The sequence below is a fragment of the Cyprinodon tularosa genome, unplaced genomic scaffold (genome assembly GCF_016077235.1).
Source record: "Cyprinodon tularosa strain WSP-4 unplaced genomic scaffold, ASM1607723v1 ctg399, whole genome shotgun sequence".
Taxonomy (NCBI): Eukaryota; Metazoa; Chordata; class Actinopteri; order Cyprinodontiformes; family Cyprinodontidae; genus Cyprinodon; species Cyprinodon tularosa.
In genome coordinates, this window is record NW_024039117.1 from 1,044,962 (window position 1) to 1,058,986 (window position 14,025).

At 41.5% G+C, this 14,025-nt stretch overlaps 1 protein-coding gene across 3 annotated transcripts in view; it reads right to left on the reverse strand.

The window, feature by feature from the left end:
- robo4 (roundabout, axon guidance receptor, homolog 4 (Drosophila)) overlaps nucleotides 1-14,025 on the reverse strand; it is a 40,725-nt gene that overhangs the window by 25,016 nt on the left and 1,684 nt on the right. For 2 of the 3 annotated variants that reach the window (XM_038297829.1, XM_038297828.1), the window contains exons 2-4: nucleotides 1,311-1,637; nucleotides 208-365; nucleotides 17-137 (exon numbers count right to left, since the gene is read on the reverse strand). In XM_038297829.1, coding sequence (XP_038153757.1) covers nucleotides 17-137; nucleotides 208-365; nucleotides 1,311-1,637 — 606 coding nt within the window. Of the gene's footprint in view, nucleotides 1-16; nucleotides 138-207; nucleotides 366-1,310; nucleotides 1,638-4,093; nucleotides 4,260-14,025 lie in introns of those variants that run through there. The other variant, XM_038297830.1, reaches the window with a different exon arrangement.

A 14,025-nucleotide genomic window follows, 5' to 3' on the forward strand; every position in this document is an offset into this window, starting at 1 on the left:
CTGGTTCTGCTCTCACCCAGCACAGAAAGCCGAGCCGGCCTGCTCTGTCTCACTCCCATGATGTTTCTGGCTTCACAGACATAAGACCCAGAATGGCTCTTCTCTGCAGGCTCAACGATCAGCTTCCCACTCAGCTTCTGCAGAACAGAGCCATCAGTTAGTGGCTTCGCATAGAGGCTGCAGTAGATGATGGGTCGGGGCTCTTACTGTGTAGTGGGGGTCCGTGTTGTTGATGGGAATGCCGTCCTTCTTCCACAATACATTAGGTTCTGGGCGTCCCAGCGGTGGCTCACAATTTAAGACGGCCGCCTCCCCTTCAGCCGCCTCCACATCACTAGGTTCTGCTCTGAACTCATCCTTAAGAACTACAAGAACACAGAGTTGACTTTTAAACTGAGCTGGACCCGAATAATGGGTTCCACCGGGACCAGGAACCTGGAAACACCTCAAGCACCAAAGCTCACAGTGATTGTGGAGGTGTTTATATTGCACTGATGATCCCACAGTCCCCCATGTAGGTAGAGATGGGATCAGCAGTTCTATAGAGGGAACCGAATCAGTACATTCAAATCATTCAAAACTACAAAACTTGTAGCGCTAAAACAGTTTTGGGCCAGCACAGGTCCTCCAGATGGTCCCCAGCTGGCCCTTGCATGTAAATGTAAATCACTTTATTGTCCCACCATGGGGAAATTCGTTCTCTGCATTTAACCCATCCCCTTGGGGAGCAGTGGGCTGCCATTGATCGGAGCCCGGGGAGCAGTGTGGGGTTAAGGGTCTTGCTCAGGAACCCAGAGTGCAGGCTGTGGGGATCGAAACGGGCACTTCCAACACTCCCCGTAATGGGGTACTTCTTGTAAATCAGATCTGGGCAGCAAAGGGCCGTCATTCTCTGTGTTATTCAGGCGGTATTTAGCGTAATTTCCGGCCCAGACCAGCTTTAGTTTGTGTTTTTGGTAACAGAACTTTACCAGCCTGTTATGGTCTTTATTTTCTGTTCTTTGGTGACTTATGTTAAACCTTGGAGGAACTGCACCTTCATCTGGTTTCTCTGTGAGTTTTTTAGTGAATGCATCCATTACATTCACCTGCTTTAAAAAGGATGGTTTAAGCCTTCAGCAACTTTTCAACACAGAGAGCTGATAGTGTACATATTGTCCTTTTACTTTAAGCTCCATGTTTGACATGTAATTGCAGATATTTCAATCAAAACATCTCTATTGCTTTAGTAAAGTCTTTATGCGATCCAATAATTAGCTGTCTTTAAATATCATCATAGGACAGGAAATCCGTTTATACCCCCATCTTACCTGCTATAAACAACGAGGCGTTGCGGCTGATGGCCACACCGGCGCTGTTTCTGGCAACGCAGGCGTAGACGCCCTCATGGGACTGGCCTCGCTTGCCTCCTCCAACTCTTAGAAAGAACAGGCTCCCCTCTGACAGAACCAGGGGTTGACCCGGGCCAGCCCCCATCTCAGTCCCCAGGGGTTGACCGTTCCTCAGCCACTCGATGGTGGGCTTGGGGCTACCGTCCACCCGGCATGAGAGAGTGGCAGGGTTGCCCAGTTTCGCCACCACATCAGAGGGCTGGTGGACAATGCTTGGTGCTATGTCCTCAGTCTGAGCTCTGGTACCTGAGGAGGACACAGTGGGGATATAGACTAAATGGTTCCTGCTAAGTCTACATTAGAGTCTCACTATGAGTTATGAATACTTGGGTCAGAAGTTACGCAGTGTTTCTCTGATAATATGTAGAACTGGCCCTCTTACTTTCTTTTTTTTTTTGGTTGAAATTAACCGACATTTAATGTCACTTCTGACTAAATTGTAAACGTTTTACAAACCAGCACATGGTTGGACATAAAAAATGTGTTTAATACGAATATCATGAATATAGATGACCGATACAGTGGCCTAAAAAAATCCCAGCTAATGAAAAAGCATCCATCCATCCATCCATCCATCCATCCATCCATCCATCCATCCATCCATCCATCCATCCATCCATCCATCCATCCATCCATCCATCCATCCTCTCCTTCTTATCTCCAGCAGTCTATGGGGAAAAGGCAGGTTACACCCTGGACAGGTCCCCAGTCTGTCACATTCATTCCACCTTTCTAACTATGATTGGTTTGTCTCTGGAAGGTGGGGCAGCATCTGAGGTTGCCATAGAATCTGAACTGGGTATAGATTGCTTTGATCCTAGGGACCCCTTTTTCATCATTCCACGTCATTCACGTCTATTCTCCCACTCTGCAGAATCTGTTAGTTCAATCTCTAACGTTCTGCTCTCTGCTTTTTCTCATAGTAGCTTCATCTGGTCTGTTCCTGTTTGGCTGTGACTCCGGCCTGTTTTTCAGTCTTTAGTACAGGTTCTCTCCTAAAGGTATCGGCTCTCCATTTCATCCTTTGACATGAAAACTGACTCAGAGCTCCTTTGTTTAACAGTTTCTTTCCCAGACAGATCCACCTGCAGAGCAAGTTTACCGTTAGATTTTCTAACATAGAAAGTATTTACAGATCCGAGCTTCTATGTTCGTTTTCTATGTCTGCTTCTGTCTCCTTGAACCCCAGTCGGCCTTAGCAGATGGCCGCTCACACTGAGCCTGATTCTGCTGGAGGTTTCTTCCTGTTCAAAGAGAACGCCACAACAGCAATAACTTGTGCAATAACTATGTGACAAGTGAATTTCTCCACAGTGAGATCAATGAAGTCTAAAGTCCAGACTACAAAACAAATATACCTATAGGTATCAATGACCTCACCTTTAGGAGCCATCTCAATGTCTCTGAGTTCCCTTTTCATAGCAAGAAAACAAGAACATATTCAAACTACTCCCAGACTATATCTATTTGTGGCAGCTCCAGAGGAATGCCATTGTTTGGACTTCCTATGAAGTCGGATGACCATACTGGAGGAAACGGGAAGACTGCGATCAGCTTCCTGACATGACAGGAAACTCAGCAAAACCAGGTCAAACAAAAGAACAGCAGAACGCCAAAGAAAGGCAAATATTTTGGACCCTTTTTCATGAGGCTCATCATTTTATTTTGATTGCATCCAATAAACTTTTTCAGTCACAGATTTAACTTCCTTTAAAATATATTAGGTAAATAAGTAATTGCCGGTAAATTCAGGTCTAGACTCCATTTCTACGTACTTGACAAGTAAACTTTTCAGTCTATAGATCAGTCTATGCAGTCTTTATCTAGCCTAAATAGATCTGAAACAGGAATTATATGAGTCACATTACTTGCACTCCAGCATTTTTTTAGACACCAAAAATACTGATGATGTGAATATTTTAAATCTTATTTTGAATCATATCAAGCATAGTGTCTCCAGGGTGCAGGAAGGGGAGACCTCGGCATGTATCCTATAGAGAACGGCCAATGGATGTAAAGTTTTACGTATAAGTTCCATTTGTTTCAAATTAATGTGAATGGTGTTTGCACTCTGTTTGTATGTGTATGAAATTTGAGACTGAATAAAAGCCAAACCAAAGCACCGGTTCAGAGGGTTTGTTTTAGAGAAAAAACAGCGATGAACAATATCAGAAAGTCAACCGATGATATTGGTAAATAATGAAATAAAAATACTAGTTTTAATATCAATCTATTTTCTTTCTCTCTCTCTAATCTGTGCTTCGGTCTCTGTGGCATTAAAGTTTTTCATTAGAAAGTAAAATACAGGTTCAAAATACTTTAAAAAACTTTAAACTATCTTTTGGCATATAAATATTTCACACACTGATACTACGAAGATGATACATATTGTAAAGCCTTAAAAATACAAACAGGTTGAAGCAGACTCACAGGAACAGGGAGGGTAAACTGTTACTCTCACTATTAAAAATAATCCTAATCTGCTTCCCTCTGGAGTTGTCCCCTGATCCAGATCCCACTGCGGCCCCAGATAATAAACCCAGCAGACTCCAAAGATTTGGGATTTTTTTAAAGTTTTGAGCAGTTCAGCACAACAGTGTAGTTAGTCCTAACATCAGGAAGCTCATTACAGTGAATCTCACTAATTAACCTCATTAGTTCACACAGTGACATCATTTTCGGTCTCTTCTTATTGAACTTACCACAAAGCAGGAATCCCAGCAGCGTTAAGAGACCAGTTTGGTCCATCATACTGGGCCAGAACAGTTTCCACTGAAACCTACTGTAGTCTGTTTTCTGACTGAATGTCCTCCAGACCTGCCGCTCCTTCACAGGAATGAGCGTCTCTGAGAGCTGACTGTCAAACTCCACAACAACATGCAGAAAACAGCTTCCTGTTTGTGTAGTTTTTCAAAATAAAGGGCTTCAGTCACTATAGTTCACCATAGCTAAAAATACATTTTTCAACAAACGGTTCTCCTTCATCCTGTAATTTCAAATGATTAAATAATGTCATCAAATTCAGATAATTACAGATGTTTATTCCTTATTTGGCTTTATTTATGTACGTATATATTTAAAGTATCAACAAAAGAAAGTCACGGTAATAAAACACATTGACATAACTTTGTGTTTATTTAGATAAATAAATGGATGTGCTTTTATCAGGAGTATATCAGCTGTTGTTAACAAAGCTGAAGGAAGAAATTCCTGAGATTTAATAAACAACCTTCAAAAGGGACATTCATAACCAGGAATAGAAATCAGTAACATAAACCAGGAAAATAAACTTAGAACCCAAAGCAGGAACCTAAAAAACAGGGACTTAAAAAGTCAGGAACGTAAACTAGAAGCATAAACTCTTTTCCAACTCTTCCTTCTTCCTCTCCTCTCTCCTGCTCTCTGTGTCAGATGTTCAGTTATTCCTCTGCCTCCTTTAGTGATAATGGGATGTGTAATAAGTGCAGTATTTTTGTAGCTTTGGAGGCGAGGGTGTCAGAGTTAGAATCCAGGCTTCAGGCTGTTGAACATCCAGGAGTTAAAGTAGGCCCCCCACGTAGCTCTCCTCCAAAAGTGCCTGAGCAGCCAGGCGATTGGGTAACTGTACGCAGAAAGCATAGTCGTGGATCTCTGCCCACTGGTCACCACCAACCCGTTCACGTTTCTAACCGGTTTTCCCCACTCAGTGACACACCCACTGAGAAGCCCACTCTGGTGATTGGCAGCTCCATAGTCAGAAACGTGGCATTAGAGACACCAGGGACCATAGTCAAATGTTTGCCGGGGGCCAGAACGGGCGACATCAAATCCTACCTGAAACTACTGGCTAAGGATAAGGTTAAATACAGTAAGATTGTTATTCACGCTGGTGGTAATGACACCCGGTTACGCCGATCGGAGGTCACTAAAATTAGTGTTGCTTCGGTGTGTAAGTTTGCCAAAACAATCTCTGTAATTTTCTCTGGTCCCCTCCCTGATCTGACCAGCGATGACATGTTTAGCCGCATGTCGTCATTCAACCGCTGGTTGTCTAGGTGGTGCCCTGAAAACAACGTGGGCTACATTAATAATTGGCAATCCTTTTGGGGAAAGCCTGGTCTGATTCGGAAGGACGGCATCCATCCCACTTTGGATGGTGCAGCTCTTCTTTCTAGGAATCTGGCCACATTTATTAGTCCTCCAAAACCCTGACCCCCCAGGGTGCAGACCAGGAAGCAGAGTTGTAGTTTAACACACATCTCTGCAGCTTCTCTACTGTCACCCACTCTTTACTCCATCCAGACAGTGTCTTGCCCACGACCAAAATCTAATAAATTAGCAAAGATTCCCAAAGGAGTAAATCATGATAATCTAATTAAAATTAAAATAACTCCAATTGGGGAAAAAGTTAAAACAATTAAATGCGGTCTGTTTAACATAAGATTGCTTTCCTCTAAAAGTCTGCTAGTTAATGACTTGATTTGTGATAATCACATTGACTTGTTTTGCCTTACAGAAACCTGGCTGCAGCAAGAGGATTATGTGAGCATAAATGAGGCAACTCCTTCAAGCTATTTAAATTTTCACATACCCAGAAGTTCTGGGCGAGGAGGAGGAGTAGCAACAATCTTCCAGTCTGACTTACTGATTACTCCCAAAACAATTAATTCCTACAACTCTTTTGAACATTTAACCCTTAATTTCCCTGATCCAAATTGCAAAGCAAGAAAACCTCTTCTTTTTGTAACTTTGTATCGTCCACCAGGTCCTTACTCTGAATTTTTAGATGAGTTTTCAGAGTTCCTTTCTGATTTGGTATCAAATACTGACAGAGTCATCATAGTGGGAGATTTTAACATCCTTGCTGACATTGTAGGGGATAGCTTAAGTGCAAGCCTTTAATGAAGCCTTTAATAAAGCACAGCCTTTAAAGCTATCTATGCTATTGGCTTTGTTTAAAATGTGAATACACCCACACATTCTCATCTTCATACTTTGAATCTTGTGCTGACCTCTGACATAGAATGTGAAGAAACAACAGTATTTCCTCACAACCCTGTCCTCTCTGACCACTTTCTAATAACCTTCAGGATTACTTTAACAGAGTTCTCCTCCCCCCAAAGAAGGTTTCACATTAGCAAATCATTATTAGAAAGTGCAGTTATACATTTTAAAGAATCTGTCTCACTTTCTCTCTCCTCTTTGTCACTGAGCAGTGCTGCAGAGTGCAAAAGCTTAGTTTATTCCCCTTCACAGGTTGATGATTTTGTTGATGGGGTTGCTAGTTCTGTGTACTGCCTTAGACAATGCAGCTCCTTTGAAAAAGGAAAACTTTGAAAATAGAAAGCTTGCTCCCTGGTTCAATGCAGAGCTGCACATTCTGAAACAAAATGCTAGGAATCTGGAGAGAAAAAATCATGCTCCACAGGCCTATGGGAATCCTACCTAATCTGGACAAATAGTTTGCTGCTGTATAAGAGGATCCGTTGTAAAGCAAGAGCCAGCATTTGTAGTCTAAAGGGCTGGTTATAATCCCTCAGCAGTGTGTCGCAGTGAGCTTGTAGCAGATATTTTTGATTTATGCCCAATATTGAAGCGTGGTCTGCGCTATGTTATTCCACGCCACAACGCCAGAGGGCCAATCAGGAACTAGTGGTGGGTCTAGATACAGCCAAGGCAGTGAGGAAGTGGGGTCTAGTTTGTGCGACAACAGAGGGAAATGGAAGCTAAAAAGAGCGGGGATCCAGGTCGAAAAAGGGTCCCAGCGTTCTCGCGCACATCGCTCTTCTGGCTGGTCCTTCTTCACCAGTCATTTTCTACAATGGTGATCATACAAACAAAACAAGCTGGTACCAAACAGGAAATACGCATAGTGTAGAGCGGATGTAGATTTGACCAATCAGAATCCTCCTGTCTGCGGCACTGTCTGCGGTCACCTACAATTTTGGGGAGTGCACCATAGTGTCTGCGGTGGGGGGGGGGGGCACATTTGCATTAAGTGTGACACACACGTACATGACCTGGTTTCTGAGTATAAATCAGCCTTAACCTTCCCTTTTTGGTCACATGATAACATCCACCATTCTGTGATCCATGACCTCCAGTATTTCTCAAGCTTGTTGCTCCACCTCCTTTGACCGCATGGTAGGGGGTCCACCATCTTGTTTTTATGACTTAACATTATAGAAAGCCCCCCCCTTCTAGCTAGATAACAGAATGTAGGCTTGCTGACAGGCTACAATGTTATATTATTAATACATTGGTAAACATTAACCATTGTAAGCTGAATGAATTTGCATTGTTTTAACTGCACCTATTATGGCTCATTATATCTGCTGATAATCTTGAACGGATATTATTGAATGTATCGACATTTGGCCTCACTTGGACACGCCCCAGAAGCCACCCGGATTGTGAGGGGACAAAATCTTGGTGAGCAAGAGGATCACAGTTAATAATTACCTAAGAACCGTAAACTGATTTTCCCCTTGAATTTGATGATCTATCAATTAACCATGACTCCCAGTCCTTACACTACCGTTCAAAAGTTTGGGGTCACATTGAAATGTTCTTATTTTTTAAGGAAAAGCACTGTACTTTTCAATGAAGATAACTTTAAACTAGTCTTAATTTAAAAGAAATACATTTTATACATTGCTAATGTGGTAAATGACTATTCTAGCTGCAAATGTCTGGATTTTGGTGCAATATCTATAGAGGCCCATTTCCAGCAACTATCACTCCAGTGTTCTAATGGTACAATGTGTTTGCTCATTGGCTCAGAAGGCTAATTGATGATTAGAAAACCCTTGTGCAATCATGTTCACACATCTAAAAACAGTTTAGCTCGTTACAGAAGCTGCAAAACTGACCTTCCTTTGAGCAGATTGAGTTTCTGGAGCATCACATTTGTGGGGTCAATTAAACGCTCAAAACGGCCAGAAAAAGAGAACTTTCATCTGAAACCGTCAGTCTATTCTTGTTCTTAGAAATGAAGGCTATTCCATGCGAGAAATTGCTAAGAAATTGAAGATTTCCTACAACGGTGTGTACTACTCCCTTCAGAGGACAGCACAAACAGGCTCTAACCAGAGTAGAAAAGAAGTGGGAGGCTGCGTTGCACAACTGAGCAAGAAGATAAGTACATTAGAGTCTCTAGTCTGAGAAACAGACGCCTCACAGGTCCCCAACTGCCATCTTCATTAAATAGTACCCGCAAAACACCAGTGTCAACATCTACAGTGAAGAGGCGGCTGCGGGATTCTGGGCTTCAGGGCAGAGTGGCAAAGAAAAAGCCATATCTGAGACTGGCCAATAAAAGAAAAAGATTAATATGGGCAAAAGAACACAGACATTGGACAGAGGGAGACTGGAAAAAAGTGTTGTGGACGGATGAATCCAAGTTTGAGGTGTTTGGATCACAAAGCAATTTCTCCAGATTACCTCAACAAATTAACAGCTAGAATGCCAAAGGTCTGCAATGCTGGAATTGCTGCAAATGGAGGATTCTTTGACGGAAGCAAAGTTTGATTTAAAAAAAATCTTATTTCAAATACAAATCATTATTTCTAACCTTGTCAATGTCTTGACTCTATTTTCTATTCATTTCACAACGTATGGTGGTGAATAAGTGTGACTCTTCAGGAAAACACAAAATTGATCGGGTGACCCCAAACTTTTGAACGGTAGTGTATATATTCATATTCTACAGGTAAATGTCACAACATGAACCTAAACCAGAAACTCAAAGTAGGAACCTAAACCAGGAACAAAAATCAGGGAATTAATCCTAACTGAAACTTTAATAAACCTAGCCCAGGAGGAACCTAAAAAACAGGGACTCAAAATACCAGGAACCTAAAATATAAACTTAAACCAGGAAAATAAAGCAGGAACTTAAACCAGGAAACCCAAACCATGAACTAAAACTAGGAACATGAACTATGGACCTAAACCAGGAACCTAAAAAACAGGTAACTAAACCAGGAACTGAAACTAGGAACTCAAAGCCTGAACCTAGACCAGGAGCTTAAACCAGGAATCGCAACCAGGAGCCTAAACCAACTGCCATTGCTTTTATGGAGCATTGTTTACATGTTTCTCTCTAAAAGAATCACTCTGATCTTAAACTCCCAGCTGCCTGCTGGATCCCTCTCCCTAAATAACATTCAATAAAAAACTTATCAAAGTCCATAAATGTTTTTTGTTGTTCATCTTTAACTGATATATAGGGCAACAGATGACTCTCATTATTACTTTAACGTATCATTTTATTTCAGCCATAATAATAGAACCAGTGGAATAGATGTGTTGATGCTGCTCTCTGCTCAAGTCTCTCTGATGGTTTCTTTGTTTATGTAGCAGCAGCTCTGTCACCATCTCTGCATAAAGCAGGAAGTTCTCACTATGCTTGGTTTGAAACAATAGAAGGAAACTCTCCATTTAAGCTATTAGGGATTTTTTTTTGTTGGGGTTTGCATGTGCAACGAGAAACAAGGTGTATGACTTTAGTTTTTCAGAGTAGTTTTAATTTAAATAAGTTTATATCAGTGTAGGAGATAAAAGAAAAGAAATCTAAAGGAAATAATAATAGAAACACCCCTCCTTGAACCGCCACCTTAACCTGGGTGAGGAGTTTCATACCTGGATGGTCACAGAAGCTAAGTTGTCTGGGACTTAAATGCCCCTGGTCAGCTCTGCCAAGGCAAACAGGCTCTGGGTGACGAGTCAGACGAAGACTGAGTCAAAAAGCCCCCTTGCGAGGAAAAAAAATTGAGGCCAGTGACGTCGCCCAGTAGGGTGGAGCAGGTCAGATCAGAGAAATTGGTCAGAGTTACAGAAAGCAGCTGCTTACCATCTGGGCTCAAATCTTATGAAGTGGCCCCGAATCAAAGAAGCATTTTATACAACTCCAGGGACCACATCATCACTTCATCACATCATAGACGTTAGCAGATGAGGAGACATCCATGGCTCCAGCCTTATCAAAATATTAGGCTTTGTTCTTAGGACACCGCTCTCATTCCATTCCCACATCTTTGCCAAAGACATAATGAAGACGACTTTTTATCCGGACAGAGAAACTGTCCTGATTAGATAAACTACTCGGGAGAATTATTAGCTATGACATACAACAGGCAGGTATTAGTAGGGTTTAACAGATTCACACACAGTGGTGGCTGGTCAATAGAGGGCGCTAGGGCCCCTAGTCACCCAATAACCTTGATTAAGACATAAAAAAAGGAAAATAAAAATTTTATTATAAAATATATTTTTTAAATATATAAATATAGATGTACAAAATAAATATTTACTGAGTAAAGTTGTTTCATTCATCATCGGATTAGTGATTTAGTCCAATAACTCTTCCTCCATAGTCTCTGCTTAAAGTTGCGCAGTAACTCCTCTTCAATAGGAGCATCCTGGGAGCAGCTCTCTGCACCCAGAGCTGATAGCAGCTTTATCTGCACACCACCTCCCTCCACAGCGCTGACGTCACAGTTGTACGTTAGAAAGTGCCGCTGATTGACTTGTTTATACTATTATTTAGCTACAAGGCTAGGCTAACTGCATGCAGCAAGGCTAAGGCTTTATTCTGCTTTCCCTGCCTCCTTTTTCAAACGTCAGGATCTGAGCCAGCATGGATAAAGACAGCTAGGACTGATTTAAAGGAAAAGTCCGGTCAGCAAGGAATAATTAATGAATTCATATCTATACCTAAAACTAATATGTTCCTGGTGATTTAATGATTTAGTGTTAATCAGTAAAAAAATAAAAACAATATTTTTTTGTTGTGGTCACTGAGTCTGGGACGTTTTGCCCAAATATAGTAGCCCCTCCCTCCTGCCATCTTCCAGCAGTGACGTCACGGTGCGGTAAGCCTAGCGCCATTCTCCCCGCTTTACAAGCTAAATCAATGGGAACTACTAGACACATCTGCAATCAACAACAATTATTGAAGATTTCCAGAGGACTTCACCATTGAAATTCACCAGAGCTATAGTGAAACTGACAATGCCCACGTGCATGGCAGCTGGATGCTGGAATACATCGGGTAAAGGGAAAAAAAAGAGTTATTTCACCTTTCTGATTCCTGATCCTCCACGGACGGGTTGGTCGTTGGATCGCCAACTTGAAGAGGGAGGATTTGCCATCGAAAACACGTAATATGTAGCCAAAATTTGCAGACATCCCAAGTTCCAAAAACTAATTTCAGGGAGATGCTTAACCTCCCCCCGGGTACATAGACACTTAAGGCCAGCAAATTCTCAACAACTTTTTAGCAACTAACAGTAATTTCTTAAACACAAAACAGTATTGGTCTTTTATTTTCAATTTTTAATACTTTCAATCTTGTAGCCTTGAACATCGGTTGTGCTTTCTGTTTTTTATGGAAGCATACAGTGCACCTCGCCACTGTGTCGTCGTTCCTCACCATGGCCGGTTCTAGACTAATGATGATCTGCGCTGGAACAGACATGGTTACTGATAGGTCCTTTGGATCTACTTCATTCTTTTTCTTTACAAATTCTGTTTTACTAATTATTCAAAAACAATAAAGTGATAGCTTCAGTGGGATTGACAGAGGATCCCAGTTTTCATCTGCTAATTGTTTTTTTTTAACAAGAAATAAAAAAAAAATAAAAAAAAATTTCACAGATGAATTTAATAGTTTTTCTTGAATTTTAATTAAAATTTTATAGAAAACTTTAGTTTTAACTTAAATTAAGTCAAAAATATGTAAAATTCCTAAATTATAAATGTTTATTGACCTCATAAGAAATATAACTTTTATTGAACCTCATTGAAAATAAATGTCCATTCATGCAGCTATATTAATATATTTGAATCTCTTGCCCTGTTTATTTATTTTATGCTTTTCTGGGCCCCCATGAAAACACGCTGGCCCCCTCCTGGCCCACTTGGTCTAGATCCACCACTGTTCCTCCCCTTCACTAGACGTTGATATACTTTAGTATATTCTGCTGTAAAATGAGTCCTATATTTTCATTTTTTACTCGAGGATTGAACCTCTGCCGTTTCACAGGATGCACCACTTTGAGTGTTAACTAGGTGACTGCCAGAGAGGAACCAGAGAAACTTATTGGACTGATCCAATCAGCTCTCTGATCAACCAGTCTCCTGGAACGCTGGTTGATCAGAGCATCGCTTTGGTCAGATACGCTGCACAGGTTCCACCACCAACCTCCTCCTCACACCGCTCTCTCTTATTGTCTGCGCGATCGAAGTAGTTCTAATCCGCACATGATGCATGAATTATTACCTGCTCGCTCTCACTCGCATTAAAAACACCACCTAGCAGAGCCTAAAATCCAGGATAATTTATCCGACTCGTGGGCATCCGAGAACAACTATCTATATCAGGGAAACTTCCGGGAGACTTGGGATGTCTGCGTTTGGAAGAAGAATGTTTTCAAGATGACTTGGATAATAGCGCGTTGTGACAAACACCAGATACAGCACTGGGACTTGATCAACAGCCGATACCGCACCGTGACGTCACAAACCAGTAGGTGGCAGTAGTGTTATTTGACAAACATGGATGCCTCCAATAAAGCACATTCACATGAAAATTACTCTGAATTAAAAACACTGATCATTTATTGAACAGGATGGAATCATTTCAGATTAAAAGGACTTTCAGAAGTTTGAATTCTGAATGTGAGCAGACTTTTCCTTTAAAGCACTTAGCGGAACATTTTAGAATGTTGTTTTTGTTGTTCATGTAAATATACTGGTGTGATAGTATACATTTGATTGTTTTTTGATATACGTCTATTAAGAAGTTCTAGCGCCCCCTGGAGAAAGTTCCACCAGCTGCCACTGGCCACACATCATTAATAATAACAATCCTAACAGTGCTAAAAGGGGGAAATCCACTGTATGCAAGACTCTGACTGGTTCCCTTCAAGGACTGCTCTGCTTTTAGCTCTTATTATCTACTAACCTTCACAGTTCAGGCTGAAAAAAACTCACAGCATGATACTGTCACTACCATACTTCATGTCCTTCGGATGCTGTGCAGGGTAGGCTTAAAATACAACCACATAAAAGGCAAAAAAAATCATTAAAAAGTGTGAATACATAATGCGCATGTGAAACACATGTAACACTTCACAGTCTTCCAGGTTTCCACAGCAAGGATGAGCCAGAAGTAAGTGAACTTCCACCAGTTCATTCCCCGAATGGCTCTCACAAACATGGCATTGTGTGGTGAGCCGTTCATTGTGAGGCTCAGAAAGGACCGGGGCTAAGTGATGGATGTTTATATTGATCCAAGAGCGCAGGCTGGATGGCAGCGGCATCAGCCAGCTTTCACTTCACAACAAAAGCTTTAGAAAGGACGAGGCATGAATCCCGCCTGCTAAAACACAGCCCATGGGAATGTTGTGCTGCTGAGATCCGCTGAAGGAAGGCGTCTTTTCTAAGCTGTTGACCCAGAGGTCAGAGGGAGTGTAGGAGACGGGCAAAAGACGGGGAAAGAAGAAGAAAGAAGTTTTTTTAAGTTGAAAAAGTTCTGCAATCGCCTCTTAGCATCGGCCATTTAAAAAAAATTAACTTAAACGTGCTGAGTGTGAACTTGATTCAGGAAAAATTGAAAAAATGATGAAAGTCACTGAAATATTTTCCAGGA